The following is a 14,568-nucleotide window of genomic DNA, read 5'->3' as shown; positions in this document are numbered from 1 at the left end:
GTGGCGATTTGCCCCGGGCACACTTGGTTCGTGGAACGGAGAGGGCCAACCGACGAGCAGGTCCGGAATGAATATATTGCTTCTCTGGTCGCTACGTCGACGAGCATCTACGGGAGGCCGCATACCGAGAAGCAATCTAGAACACTAAGCTGAAATGCCATGTGGCGACTCGTATACGTCGATATACTTGTGTGACAATTGGTGAAAGGCTCGCTACGAGCATGGCCAATCTAGAATACCCGTTTGACAGAAACGAGTTTGACGACAGGCGGGCGGCACAGTGATACGGATACCACAGATATACACCTGTATATATATATGTGTGTGTGTGTGGCCTACACTCTTTTTCTCTACAACGACGCGATAACAGCATAGCCGGTGGCCACATTCCAGTCTCATGTGCATGAAACAAAAGAAACCACGGCATCTTGCTATACGACTAAACATAATGATTTATCTGATTGTCATACATACCAAAATAGCTACACGTCCCTTGCAGCTGGGCGGCTTGCTTTTGCCCCATTGCGGCAGACTAGCTGCCATACAAAGTGATATCATAATGCGTGCGATGTAGTTTGCAATGTGCCCGCCACTTCATAAGCAAACGCCAGAAGAGAAACAGTATGCAGTCGTGTTCTTTGCACCCTTGAATGGTGATCGTCAGGAGGGGTACACAGCGAGCGAGACCGGAGTGACAACTCAATGAAATGCCAAGCGCGCCCGCAAGATTTTCGACTTCCCTGGCACGTTAGCAAGCTCCTATCGACATAGTGCAGCTGTGTGTTCGCATAATAGTCACCGGCATAGTCTCTGGGAATGACGGTCTGGTTTCAGAGCGATAATGGCAGCCGACAAGGCTCCCGCGCATGGGCTGATTAACAGACGACGACTAGCATGGAGCGCGGCACATTCCCCCAGCTGGTCAATTAAACCCGGATCGGCAAGACGCGTGCTAGTTACTAGAAGAGGAGCTGGACGCGCACGTGGGCCCGGATCGATCCCGCGAGCCCCAGGCCCTCGTTTTCCGGGATTACCTCAGTACTTTTTGCAAAACCTTGCCCACTTTCTCTTTCCCCTGGTCAGTTTCTGTCGCGACAGATTCGCACCGTGCTGACATATGCACAACTCGGGCCAGGAACTGCACGAAAGCGGGCAGACAGGCTGAATAACCCACCTATGCACACCGACAATCAATGTTTGTTATACTGGCTTCTCACCTCACCGCCAACGAGTATCGGGAAGTCGAAGGACGGTGAGTATCGTCGGGCCTCGTCCACGTCAGAAATCGGCGAAGACACCGAGAAGCCCAAGGGAGAGGAACCGCGATTTCTCGGCGGGGCTCGCACACTATCGAAAATGGGGCCTGATGGGGTTGTCGAGGCCTTACGCCTTTTGTTACACGAAGCCAGTGATTACCGGACAAGAGGCCGCGAAACGGCTAGAGCCAGTAGGACGACTAGAGCCGGCGTAGGAAACAGGAGACGGGCAGGCTGACAGGTGCTACTGGATGGTGTCGGTCTTGGTTGCGAAAAGCAGAAGCGCCTTGATCCCTCGAACGCGTCGTGACCCAGCAAGGTCTCCGTCCTGACTTCCATCCTCCACCTTGTGGCCCGACGATGATGTCGGGTGGTGTGGATTTGCTGCTTTTAATACATGCAGCTCGCATCATCATTGCCGTCGGTAATTGATGAGACTGAAAGCCTTGGGCCCTGCGCAGGCAAGGGCCGGAGAAATCGAATTGTTCTCGAACGCAAGCCTGCCCCTTGATTGTGGGCACGGAATGTTGATGTTTGAAGGTCTTGAGAAACGTCAAGGCGTCGTCTGAGCTTCAGGTCGCGATATTACTCCAAGTGGGACAGTTGTCATGGAACAGGCGCCCACCTGAAGTTGGCCTAGGAAGGCGGAAGGCGCAATCCGGCTGTACCGTCGTGTCAGCAATGGGGCAGTTATTTCCAGGCAAAGTAGTCGGCGTGGAGGGTGGAGTGTGTGGCTTTACACAGTAATTTACCAACCTTGAGGATAACTGCAAATCCCATGTCTGTTCCTCGCCAATCCAACGGCACAAAGTTTGTTCCTCTAATTATGGAAGGAAAAAGTTTTCTCTATTATTGACAAGACAAGCCGTGTGGTATTAATCTCAATATGGTGATACCGCCCGGGCCCGGAGGGGTTTCTTGGTTGGATGGGTGCCAAACGAAAGCCTCGACGACAATGATGAATCGCGTGCCTCAATTGATGAAGCTGGCGTGTGCGAGAGAGAGAGAGAGAGAGAGAGAGAGGGGCGAGAGAGCGAGAGAGGATCAGCGCGGATAGAATCAGAATTACAGCAGACCGGACTTTTCGATGCCGCTGTAACCGTAAAGTTCTGGAAGGCTTTGCAACCTCGCGCATTGCAAGAGATTGGCAAAAGGATATGCTTTCTTTACTTAGACGGCCGAGGTTTACATCAATCCATTGTAATGAGATTAAAGACAACTGATGAAGTCAACGGGCTCCAACAAATTAAGTCGGCGCCTTTTTAGTCGGTACATGTGTAAGTAAGTACATTATGTAGGCAGGTAATTAGCTATGCAAGTTGCCATCATTGGATTCCAAGGATGGAGCTTTGTGGACGAGCTCCCCCTCCCCACGCATCGTAATTTGAATGCCGACGATATGTCGAGGTATACTCCCCAGATGGCTCCCCAGGACCGGACCTCCTCCCCCAGCTGCCCAGGCAGGGCTGATCGCCGCAATTGCATGCACCTCACTCAGAAGCCATCATTGTGCATTGTGTGTTGTGCAGAGGAGTGCGACCAGCCACATCTCGACAGTATTCCATCGAAGCTTGGGTCTCCATACCGCCATTGCCAAAGGCAGACTGTGTCTCTGGCAGGTCAATGTGTTGTCAATTGATGGGTATTAGACTATGCGGTGTCTTGCTCGGTGCTTGACTATTTGATAAATGCTTGGTTTTTCCAAGACAAAAGTCCACTGCCAAAAGTCAAACGGTTATTGCAGCGCGATAGCCATCTCAATTTTACGGCGAGGTTTGGCAATGTCTCATGTTGCCGATAATTCGTGCCAGCATGCTTCTCTTTCTCAACGAGCCCATGAAACCGTTTGACTTGACCCCTCACCATTTGGGCTATCGGATCGTTCAAGGTGCATGCCACCCCGCTCAGCTCACATGCTTCTTGTATGCCATCTACCTATCTTCTCATGTACCCCTCATCTCAATGTTGTAACCCATGTCTCCGAGATTCTACTATTGATTCAAGTCTTGCGACAAAGTGTGAACGCGGCACGAGTACGAGTAGTAGTACACCGGGAATGTTGTTGATGTGGGGATCCTGTTGTTGCGGTCTGGCAACACTCAGTACCTAGACGATATCGAATACCTAACCTATATTGATGCGGCGTATTGGCATATTATCCAGGTCTGCCAGAGCGGTGTTGAAGGATACGCGGACTGCTGTGGATGATTAAGTGAGCTGGCAGCACCAGCCTCGCTCCCGCAATGCAGAGAGGATCCATTTTACGGCATGGGCCCTGTGTATATACACAAGGCAAATCACCTAGGATTCGGTTATGCAGGTGAGCAGTTCGTCGATCAATGGCCAATGACTTTTGATGTCGCCTGGCGCTATTTTGGGGGAAAGACAGGCTTGTATGTCTTGGGCTGCCTCGCTCGAAGAGTGAGGGAGCAGTGGATTCCGAGGCCTAGTTGCATGCATTGGACTCCTCCTCATGCGAGGCTGCTTCGTGGTCCACCAATGCCTGTCCGCTTCAATTGAGAGGAGGGCATTGAATGTACAGGGCGCATGGTTGGCACAAGTTTCCAGCCGCCCCCCCTATCTTGAGGCGAGGGGTTTATCACTGCATTCTGAGAAAACTCTTCGTCTTGCCGCAAGGGGATTCTGAGTAAGATGAGGGGCCAAGGATGCTGATACGCGTTTATCTCGATTGGAGTTCGACATTTTAACCAAAATAGCATTCAAGACGGGGGGGCCAGGAACAGGAAACGAGGGGCAGGTATGACACTCACTGGCGTTGGCCCGGAGGGAACGGTACGTACACGTAGTACGACATATGTAAGTAGTACCCTTGACATGCCGCCCCTGTCCTCTTCTCTGGGAATAGCAAAAGGAATAATGCCCCACGCTGATGGAAGCATCTTTAATGGAACAAAACCGACTCCTCAGCTTCCGAGTCTGGAGGGAAGAAAGAGACGGAGAGCCACTCGTGGCTTAACAGGGCTATACTGTACGTTATGGTATGCAAGCGGGGACAGGCAGGTCTCTTGACCATGTGTGCGTGACGCTTTGGAGGAGCGCTGGCGATGCCTGAGAGGCTGGGCTGCCACTTTCATCATCCATGGCCACAGGTGCACCCACAACGGCCCGGAAGGAGGGCCATGCCGGGCTAATCAATGGTGACGGGATGGATGGATGGACGATGATGCGTCTCGAACGCAGAGAGCAAGTGGTGTGCGAGTGGGTGAAAGAAGGCGTGTGACGCCAGCCCAATTTCTCGTGTCGGTCCGGCTAAGCCTATCTGGGCTTGTCGCTGCTTTTGGCACGATAATAAAAAGGATCGAATGGAAGGTCGGTATTCTCTTCAATTTGTTTTCTGGAAGACCGGGTTGGGTGGGCGGACATCAGCGACAGAAAGTGGATGGAGTAAGTGGATGTCGTAGACTTTGGACCTGTTCCCCGGTGAACTAATGTGCCCCAGCTCATGGGAAGTGGAAAAGCTGCCCCCCTCTGATGTGTTACTTGGTTGCGTGACTGGCCCGGCTAGGAAGAGAGCGTACCTAGAGTAGCAGAGCCGGGTGAGAGAGAGAGTCCGTTAGAGCAAGCTTAGGTGCTACGGTAACTGGCCCTGAGGCATGTTCTTCCTACGAATCTCAAGGTTTGGGACGTCGTTTATCGATGATCGGTTGATGGACTGGTAAGTGCTCAGTCTGGGATCCCGAACAAGATTCTCTCGGTGTTGGATTGGACAGAGTGTCTCTCTGAATCTGCCCTGTAGGTGGGAGGCATCAATTGAATTGATGTATGGCATCAACCGTACCCCACCTTTCGTCTTCTTTGCGCTGTGCTGTGTTGTGCTGGGTAAACATTGATCTTGGGCTCATGGATCATGGTCTTCGTTCCGACATGACCTGCATTGCCAAACTATCACATAATGGCCATGAAGCCTGCCATGACGGTGAATTACTTTTTGCAGGTGCAAGGTACCGACCTAGGGTCGGGTCGGTCTGTAGAAAGGCCCCAAGACAGAAGCACAAGAAGGTCGAAATCCACTAAATCGTAGGTTCGCTGTCCAGGGGGTAGTTGATGCGCTAAACCACATGCACGCACAGCTCTCTCCAAGACCTGACCGACCCGACCGTATTGAATGCCCCTCGTAACATTCGCACATTCTCTCCGACCGCCCAAACTCTTACTGTGCCCACTGTACGAATAACTCGAGGGGCCTGCTTGTCCACCTTCCACAGTTATCGTTTTCTTCGCCCATCGTATCGACGCGGCCAACCCCCCTCCCCCTCTGCCGCCGCCCTCTGCCCCTCCAGAAAGATTTCCCCCTCCCTCTATCCATCAATCTCAAATGCGCCCGCGCAGCTCGGTGGGCTAGCTACCAGGTTAGCTACACTCTGCGACAGGAAAAACACAGTGCCTTGGGTGTACATTCCTCCTGCGCCCGCTGCGGCGCTGGAAGTCCCAATTTGCTTTGCGGCCTGGCGTCGCATTCGTTCGTAGGGGGGTGAGGAGCACTGGGTAGCTGTTGGCAAAGCTGACACAGGCAGCAAGTACATTGGATGCAGGTGCGCGTAGTAAAAATACCACATTGAATCGATTGAACCGCAGCCAGCACCCAAAGGCCAGCCCCAAAAAGCATTCAATCAATGCCAGCCAACCCACAGTACAAATTGCATTAAGACCCGACACCCTCAAGAGACAACACATACGGCACACCCGCAATCCTAGTAGATTTGGAGGGCCCAGAGCCTGCGCAACAGCCAGCAACAGCAGCGTGCGGGAGGAGAGACCCATTCAGTCCGGTACTGTAGGTGAGTACATTCTTTCGCTTCCCTGTTTCTTCCACTGCACTGTCCGTCCGCCGCTGCAATGGCCTGTCCTGCCATACAGTAAGGCGCGGTACTGTGTGTCTTCCTCTCCGTCTCTGCCTGTCCCTCGTCCCTCTTCAGACTTTCCCACTCACTCCCCTCCCTCTCGCTCTACCCAGCCCAGACTCTCTCCCCAGCAGGCCCAGCCCGAGCTTTTGACCTCGCCCTCCCCCTCCTTTTTTTCCCAGATTTCTTGTTCGATCATTTCCATCAACCCCTCGCTTGCTCAAGCTTCTCAACAATCGCAAATCTTCAACCCATCCCCCCTCCAAAGTCGCGTCGCCTATTTTACAGGACGAGCGCATCACCCATAATCTGGTACTCTTGTGTATCCTGACTAATTTAATAGGCCCTGGCCGCACTCTTTTACCACATTCCATTCCATGACCCGCATAGCGATACAAATGACCAACTACGTCCAGACGAGTCAAGAAGACACACTTTAAACCCCACGGGAGCGCGCGTGCGAGCGAGGAGAAGAAGAGCAGTTTCCAAGAGAGATAGACGATACTCAACTATCGGTCTGTAAGGGCTCTTCAGTCAATCACAACCTTTCGGGAGAATCAGCCGTAGCCAGTTTTCCACATCTGCCGTCGTCGTAAACGTTGAGCCGTTCGATTCGACTGCACACGTAGAGAACAAGAAGAAGAAAAGAAGCGAGACGCGCCACATCTTGAACCCAGCGACACGTTCGCCAATTTCTTGACCAGTCCTTCGCCCACACTTCTCTGCACCGGCATCCATTCTACGTCGCCGCCGTCGACATTCGATTGTCATCCGCAATCACCCACCAGACCTCGCCGGACCTTGTCAAGATGCCCGGCGCCAACGCGGCAGTCGTGCCTCCCACGGACGCCTCAGCAACTCCGGCCACCCGAAAGACCTCTCTCGCGCAACCAGACAGGAAGTACAAGTGCCAGTACTGCAACAGGGCATTCAGTAGGAGCGAGCACAGAAGCAGACATGAACGATCACGTATGTTGCGATTTTTATTATTATTATTATTATCCTTTGTCGCATCGCAGCCCCTCATGACCTGCCCATTCCCAAAGAAAGCTCGGTTTACTCCCCCCTCCCCCTCATGCGGAACACCTGACTCGCGTCTCCCGCTCCCGTTACCCCTCAACGCCATCATGCACAAGCGCGCGATGCATGTGCTACCCCTCATCGCGATCAACTTTTGGGGTGTCCTACTAACCAGTTCTCATCAATAGACACCAAGGAGCGTCCTTTCAAGTGTATGAAGTGTAGAAGTACCTTCGTGCGACGCGATCTCCTCCTTCGCCATGATCGCACTGTTCACGCAAAGGATGGAGGTGTTCCTCTACACAGCGACGGCAAACGACGCGCCGGCCCCAAGGCTCCACGAGCTCTGTCAGGTCCCGCGAAGCAGTCTCTCGCCATCGACAACGCCGCGCTTGAGCAAATTGAGGCCAGCAGCGAAGGTGTCTTTGACGTCGAAACTGCCGCCATGCTTGTCGCTGATCTTCACCACAAGGCCACAGCTGCTATGCGCAACGGCAGTAGTCCTTACGAGGGTTCCTCAGCGATGTCCGGAATGACTTACACCCAGAACGGTCCTCCCATCCTGGAACCAGCCGTTGGTTATCCGTCCGAGTCAATGCCTCCCCATGGTGTTCAGTGGGATAGCTTCATGCCCCAAGCCGCGGCAGAGCCCAAGGCTCACTCCATCACGTCCAGCGCCTCTGGTTCCTTCGACCAGCATTCTTTCGCCAGTGTGAGTACCGCTTATGCCCATTTGCAACCTGGTTCTGGGCTTCCGTCCGTACCGATCACCCCTTCCATGGCCTCTGGTCAAACCTGCAACGGTTCCGTGCCTGTTGTGCAATCGATATTGAGCTCTATACCCCCTTCCTCAACTGGTGCCACCACAAGGCCTACTCCAACATGCCCGCCCCATCGTCGTTATCTTGCAAATGCTGACCCGTCCAAGTCTCCTTCCGGCTTCAAGGCTCCTCAGGTTCTCAGTGACGACGAACGGAATATCATATTGGACAACATCCGAGCACATGATACAGAGCGCGCCATTCCCGAGGGCTTCCGCTTTCCCAGCCTAGGATCTCTGAATCGCTACCTCGCAACGTACTTCGGCCTGTTTCACCACCACCTACCATTCCTGCACCCTGCTTCATTCAAACCCACAGAGTGCTCCCCGGCTCTTTTGATGGCAGCCCTTTCTATCGGTGCTTTGTATGCTTTTGACCAAGATCAAGCCTACATGCTTCATATCGGCTCCAAGGTCCTCGTCAACGAGTTCCTGCAGAACAAGGAGAACTTCAGCTCTCGCAAATGCCCTCTCTGGACCATGCAAAGCTCTCTGCTCAACATGGTTTTCGCCAGCTGGAGTGGCGACCCCAAGGGTCTTGAGTGGGCTTGCTCCATCAAGAGTCTCCTTGCCAACATGGTTGCTGGCAATCGCTACGAACTGAAGCTGAGGCAAGAGGCTCGTGTTGGAACCTTCCCTACGCGGAATGAATGGGTTGAAGATGAAGGCTGCCGTCGCACGTACTATGCCGTCTACATCTTCTTCGGCTTGCTCACTCTGACGTACAACCACACGCCTGCTATTAGCTTCAACGAGTTCGAAGATCTGCAATTGCCTTCCTCCGAAGCCCTCTGGAACTCCAAGGTGACGGACGAGGCCGCCTGGCAAGAACAGCTCAAAGGATCCCCTGCCGTTACATTCATGTCGGCGCACGATAACTTGTTCCAGGGTGAGACCTTGAAGTACAGTGCCTTTGCGACGCGTGTTATGATCAACGCCTTGTTCCTGGAAGTCTGGTACCACAAGCGTAGCCCTGAGGCTCTGCAAGACGTCGTGACCGAATACAAGCTCAGACTGGCTCTAGAGACGTGGGGAGAAATCTCTCGATCTCTGCGAGCCCGAGGTTGATACGGTTCCTCTCAGCGCTCCTCACAAGGGTCACCCGTTGATATTCAATGCCAAAGCTATGTTCCGCAACGCGCGGGCCCGCCTCGAGGTTGACTTGAAAACGGTGCAAGAGGCTCTGCGGTACCATGACCCGTACGAGGTCGCGGCCGCCATGTCAAATGCGCGCGACAAGGTGAGGCGATCCAGCGAGATGATCAAGGTGATCCAAGAATGCTACAACTGCATTGAAACGGCTGTTCGCCAGGGAGTACGCTGGGTCGCTCGCACTTCGCCTACGAATTGGAGTATCGAGCATCCTCTTTGCGGCATGGACCTCATGATCATCCTGACTCTGTGGCTTTACCGTCTGGAACATGACGAAGAAGCCGCGACTGAAGAGGAAGGAGCGATGTATATGAAGGTCCGTTCGCTGTTCGAGAATGATTCCGAAAGCCCCAACCCTGGTCAGCTGAGCTCGACTGTTGCTGGTCTGTGGGGTTCCATGTTGTCAGAGGTAGTTGTCTGGGGGTAAGTTGCCGCTCTCGTTTTTGTTTCTGGTTGCGACCCTGTGCTAACGTCCATTCGCAGCATCACCCGTCTTATGGGCGAATCCTTCCAGCTACACTCCCAAGCACTCATTGGGTACGTCGATGATGTTGAGGCGTCGTCGAATGTGTCGACTCCGTCGATGACGTCTCAAGGTGCCGATGAGGATAGCGTGTATTAGATATTTTGACGAGACCCACGATTTCCTTATTCTGTCGGTGTTGTTGTTTCCTCGGTCATGAGTTTTTCCTTGGCATATACCTCTCGCGTTTGATTTTTTTCGTCGTCGTCGTGCGCGTACGGTTTGGACTGGCTGGCGTGGCGGAGAATGAGGAGTTCGTTTGCTTTTGCGATTGTCTTTGCATCAAACGTCTGCATTCTCAGGGTCACCGGTAATCAGGACGGTTAGGCTGGCACGCCAGGATCTCTGGCGGTCCAGCAGAGAGGGGGAATATCAGCGCCGTACGCGCAAAACCTAATGTGTGAAGCGTTGGCTGGTCCATTTTCGGAATTCGTTTCCCCTCTTGTCCTATTAGCTACGGCACTTTATCTGTCTTCTAATTGCCTCTGTCGTTGTTTGATTTCCTCTCCTCTTCTCGTCGTCGTTTTCAGATACCTTGTTCAACAATATTCTCCAAGAAGCAGCAGCCTTTGCGTTGTCATTTCCTCACACTCTTTTTCCTAACACCTCTTACGGGCACGGGCTTGGGCGGATCTCTCAGATGTATACGGGCATGGCAGGTGGGGGACCCGGATATTAATGCAAGCCTAGAGCTCAGAGGGATAGGGCACACGCCAGATTGAAATGGACATGTTGGAACCTTTGAAGCCCTTTTGTGTGTATAGATATCTCATCCTTGATTCGAATGCATCATCGCTTCTCTCCTGAGTCTCCAGTTGCTTTGCCATGATGTGATTTGCACCGACTATGAAGCTGTAAAGACCGCAATCTAACTCATGTGCATCTTTCCCAAGGGTTGTGACAACAATCCAGTAGACAGCCCCAGAGTCGCCAACGAGCCATTCTTCATCTTAGACCGAATATGGCAAAGGCTATACTCCGCTGGCCAGTAGATGGGATATTACAACTGTAAGGGATGCCGTTCCCACGGTGGCTTGGACATCCCCCAGTTCTTGCAAGGGCTTGCTACTTACACTTACTCCCCTCTCCCCGCGAGGAATACGGATTCCTGCATGTAGCTATGAGGTCCGTTCCCAGGATACGCGGGTAGCGGCATCGGTTCACGCGTTGATAGCTGTGTTTCCATCCTTTTGCTTCTCGGGCTCTGCTTTGCGGTAGATTGGCACCCGCCAAGATTATTACTTGCGATTTTCCTCTTCTTCTTCTTCTCGTCTTGTTCTGCATGTGTTGCTTCCTTTTTGCGCGGGAGAGTTTTCTTCTAATTCCACGCCGGCAAAAGAAGAAAAAATGCAAATGGCTACGGGTGGAACGGATTGACACATCCCGTCATGCTTGCTAGCTATTTTCTCCCCGACTGTTTCTACATTATACTACATGCTAAAATGGCTTTGGGCTGTTTCGCATCTGCAACGGCGCGTAGTAAGCGTATCTACACTTACAAGTAGATAGCCCCTCGTCGTGCTGCAGTATCGCACGAGATCTTGGGGGCCAGGGGGCATGACTGGCTATTGCTTTTTTTTCTCGTTCCTTCTTATTGGCAGATTAGCTTAATTTGGTTATTACTTCTTCGAATGGGGGACACGGGTGAATACATGAAGCTTGGACGCTGGTAGGCGTGCAAGGGAGTTTGCTGCTCTTTCTTTGTGTCACGGCGTCGCCTTGATCCCTCTTCCGCGGCGCGTGTGGTTCAGTCCAACTCGAATTCTTTCTTCCTGTTGGTTTTCTTCTTGTTGTATTCAATGTTTCTCGTCATGTAACTGCTGATGTGCGTAAAACCAACAAAAAATTATCGAGTCCCGGCTCTTCGCTCGAGTTCACGACTTTGTTTTCTGCCTAAACGCAAAAGGGGTCACGACTGTTTCACGTCGAGCCTATTAATGTGGCGAATTTTCACTATTTTCCTCGATATCTGATTCTTTTCAGCTCCTGTGGAACCAAAACAAGGTATATATCTATCTGCTATGGGAATCAGACATATGCACATAACACGGCGGCCTTTAGCGACTACCTCGGTCTCGTGGGTGTCGCTGTTGTGGCCGCTGTTATTATTCCTCCTACATCCCCTACCGACCGCGGCGGACTGCGAGTGCGGGTACTCGACGACGACGACGACAAGCGGCGGGGCGGAATCCGACATCGTCTTTTCGGAGCTGCTCGAGAGCGACTTCACGCGGGTCGACTACTTCGGCGACGACTACAAGGGCCCGCAGCGCTGGGCCCGCCAGGCCTTTGACAAGACCGCGAGCACCGCGCGGGGGCCGTTCGGCGAGGCGTACGTCACGGGGAATGCCCGGTCTGATATCATCGCGACGACGGCAAAGAACAGTAAAATTAGTAATAATGATAATTGCGGCTTGCAGCTCGTCGTCGGGAGCAAGGTCGTCGACGGCATGGTGCAGAACGCCGAGATCGCGACGATGGGACAGGACTACTTTCACGGCACGTACAGGGTGGGACTCAAGGTGACGGACGTGCCGGGGACATGCACGGCTTTCTTCTGGGTATGTATTCTTTCCTATCACAGATCTTTTGCGCCATGGCCCCCTTGCGGAGACCTCCTCTACATGTTTTATACCTTTCTCTTTACTCTTGTGGCTCTTGTTCGCAACTGACCGAAAAAATACGCTCATAGTATTTCAACGATACGCAAGAAATCGACATCGAGTTCCTCTCGCACGAGTTCAACCGCACCAACAACTCGTACCCGGTCAACCTGGTGCTGCAGACGGCGCAGTCCCGGGCGGCGGGCTACGACGCCTCGCGGTCGGACACGGGCACGTTCCAGAAGCGCGAGCTGCCCTTCGACCCCACGGCGGGCTTCCACGAGTACCGCATCGACTTCCTGGCGGACCGCGTCGTCTTCTACGCCGACGGTACGGTCCTGGCCGCCATGGCAGGGGACGGGATCCCGTCGGTGGGCGGCAACCTCCTGCTGTCCCACTGGAGCAACGGCAACCCGGGCTGGTCGGCCGGCCCGCCGGCCGCGGACGCGCGGTCCGTCGTTAGTTACGTCAAGGCGTATTACAACTCGTCCAACGCCACGCGTGGCAAGGAGGCGCGGAGTAGGTGCGAAAGGGCCCCGGCGGGGGCAAGACGGTGTGTACGATCCCGGAGAGGGATCGAGGGGGTTTCTTTTCTGATCCGGGTTCGGGCGGGAGTGACAATGGAGGAGGTGATAATGCTAATGGCCAGGGCAATAATAATGGAGATGGACACCGCAATGCGGCAAGTCCTTCGGTGGCAATGGGGAGAATGGGCGCCCTAGCTCTGGTCGTGGCACTCGGGGCTGCTATCTGTATAGTTGGGTTATAATGTTGATGATGACGACGACGATGTATGTATATATGGCAGCATAGCTTCGCTTCTCTTGAGTAAAGAGCATGGAGTTCGGGCGTTTGGGGAGGGTTTCGAGTTGTTTGATGTCATGGGCGATTGTTTGCTTTCGGGATGTGTTCTCGTCATGTTGTTGCCTCTCTTCAGGGGCGCAGGGGCGCATCGTTGGTGCTTATGGCACTAGTCCCTGGAGATATGCTCGACGATCTTGCGCTCGCCTCCTGGAGGCCAGACCGTCGGAAGGGATGGCCATCTTTCTTTTATTATAGCCGCTCCACAGCCATACTGCCGGGAGCATCGAGCAACATAGGGCCCAGGAGGCCCAGGATCCAACCATGGCAACGCTTATGAGATGCAGAACAATGGTATCGACAGTATAGTAGGTGTAAATTTTGAATAAGGGCTCTCATGCATTCGGTCAAGAGGGAAAGTGTTGGGCATGGTAAGGAAGTTGGGAATCCTACTGATATGTGCATTTCATCCAATGATAGAGCACGACTCTCCAGCAAACCTGCATCGTCACATGTCACGACTAGCGTTTGCATTGACATGCAAGTATCAGTATGACTATGCGTCCATCATGCAGAAGTCGAGTGTTGGAAACTGCATTACGCAAAAAGTGCGTATCGTGAGTTATATTTGTACTTACGGTATTCCTCCGCACTGAGGCTTTCGTTATGGCGTCCAGGCCAAGGGCGTGTTCTCCCTCTTTCTCCCTCTCTTCTCTTCAAGCACTACGGCCGGGAGGTAGCGAGTGGCGGCTGTCGCAGCAGTGATCAGTCAGAAACATTGTGTCATTATTTCGGCGCGCAGGTCGCTCGTTGGGCAGCAGGTGATGTATATCAACTTCGTTTCATCGTGATTTTTTTAAAAACAGCTGAGTGGTCATGTTGATGACAGTTCCCTGTCTCAGCTTGGAGTGCGCGCGAACGGCCATTCGCCGTCTAGATCAAAGGTCAATTGGGTTGAGGATCCCCGGCTATCCCTTGCTGCCGCCGATTGCGCCTGTGTGTGTATGTGTGCGTGTGTTTGTGTAGGATATTAAAAATAGGCCGAAAAGTTGGGCTGTCGGGTGGCTGGATGGTTCATGACAGAGGGCATGACACGAACTCTATTTCTTACCAACACTGCCTGTCGTGCCTGCCCTGGTGACCACTTCTTCCGGGGGCTCGGGTGAGACAGAAGGCGGGGGACGCTGTTGGAGGGCACCGAGTAGGGACCGAAGAATGGTAACACAGGCCCGAGGTAGATTGACCACCATCCTGTCAGTCAGTCGCTCGGCCGAACCAGTCAGCAAAAGTCGAAGAGCAAATTGCAGGCCACCTCGGCGTCCTCCCCCCACCTGCCCCTTTGGGGAGCTCAGGTGCTGCAGCCTTGATATTGGAGAATGGAGAACGTGACGAGGATAGCCAGCAAGAAGAATGAGGGGATGCTGGCTGCCGCAGTTGGAGAAATATGCAGGTGGAAGATCATCGTGGAGTTTTCCCAAGGTTGTTCCAGGGCAGGAAGCGGCGGGTTACAAGCACTGTGCCCAGAAGCTGT

General features: G+C 53.3%; 2 protein-coding genes across 2 annotated transcripts; both read left to right on the top strand.

The window, feature by feature from the left end:
- Positions 1-6,921: 6,921 nt before the first annotated feature.
- PG997_012837 (uncharacterized protein) lies at positions 6,922-9,732 on the top strand (the record flags this gene model as incomplete). Its single annotated transcript, XM_066817151.1, has 4 exons — positions 6,922-7,087; positions 7,327-8,951; positions 8,983-9,533; positions 9,594-9,732. The coding sequence occupies exons 1-4, from the start codon at positions 6,928-6,930 to the stop codon at positions 9,730-9,732; spliced, it is 2,475 nt and encodes an 824-aa protein (XP_066662843.1). The 5' UTR covers positions 6,922-6,927.
- A 1,937-nt stretch (positions 9,733-11,669) lies between these two features.
- PG997_012836 (glycoside hydrolase family 16 protein) lies at positions 11,670-13,005 on the top strand (the record flags this gene model as incomplete). The annotated part of the gene is given in 3 exon segments (XM_066817150.1): positions 11,670-12,194; positions 12,326-12,793; positions 12,808-13,005. 3 exon segments carry the CDS (start codon positions 11,670-11,672, stop codon positions 13,003-13,005), a joined length of 1,191 nt encoding a protein of 396 aa, XP_066662842.1.
- Positions 13,006-14,568: the final 1,563 nt, after the last annotated feature.

Source organism: Apiospora hydei, assembly GCF_038363865.1.
Source record: "Apiospora hydei strain CBS 114990 chromosome Unknown utg000009l_segment0_segment0, whole genome shotgun sequence".
Lineage (NCBI taxonomy): Eukaryota > Fungi > Ascomycota > Sordariomycetes > Amphisphaeriales > Apiosporaceae > Apiospora > Apiospora hydei.
The sequence above is the reverse complement of the archived record's forward strand: the minus strand, read 5'-3'. Positions and strand labels throughout refer to the sequence as shown.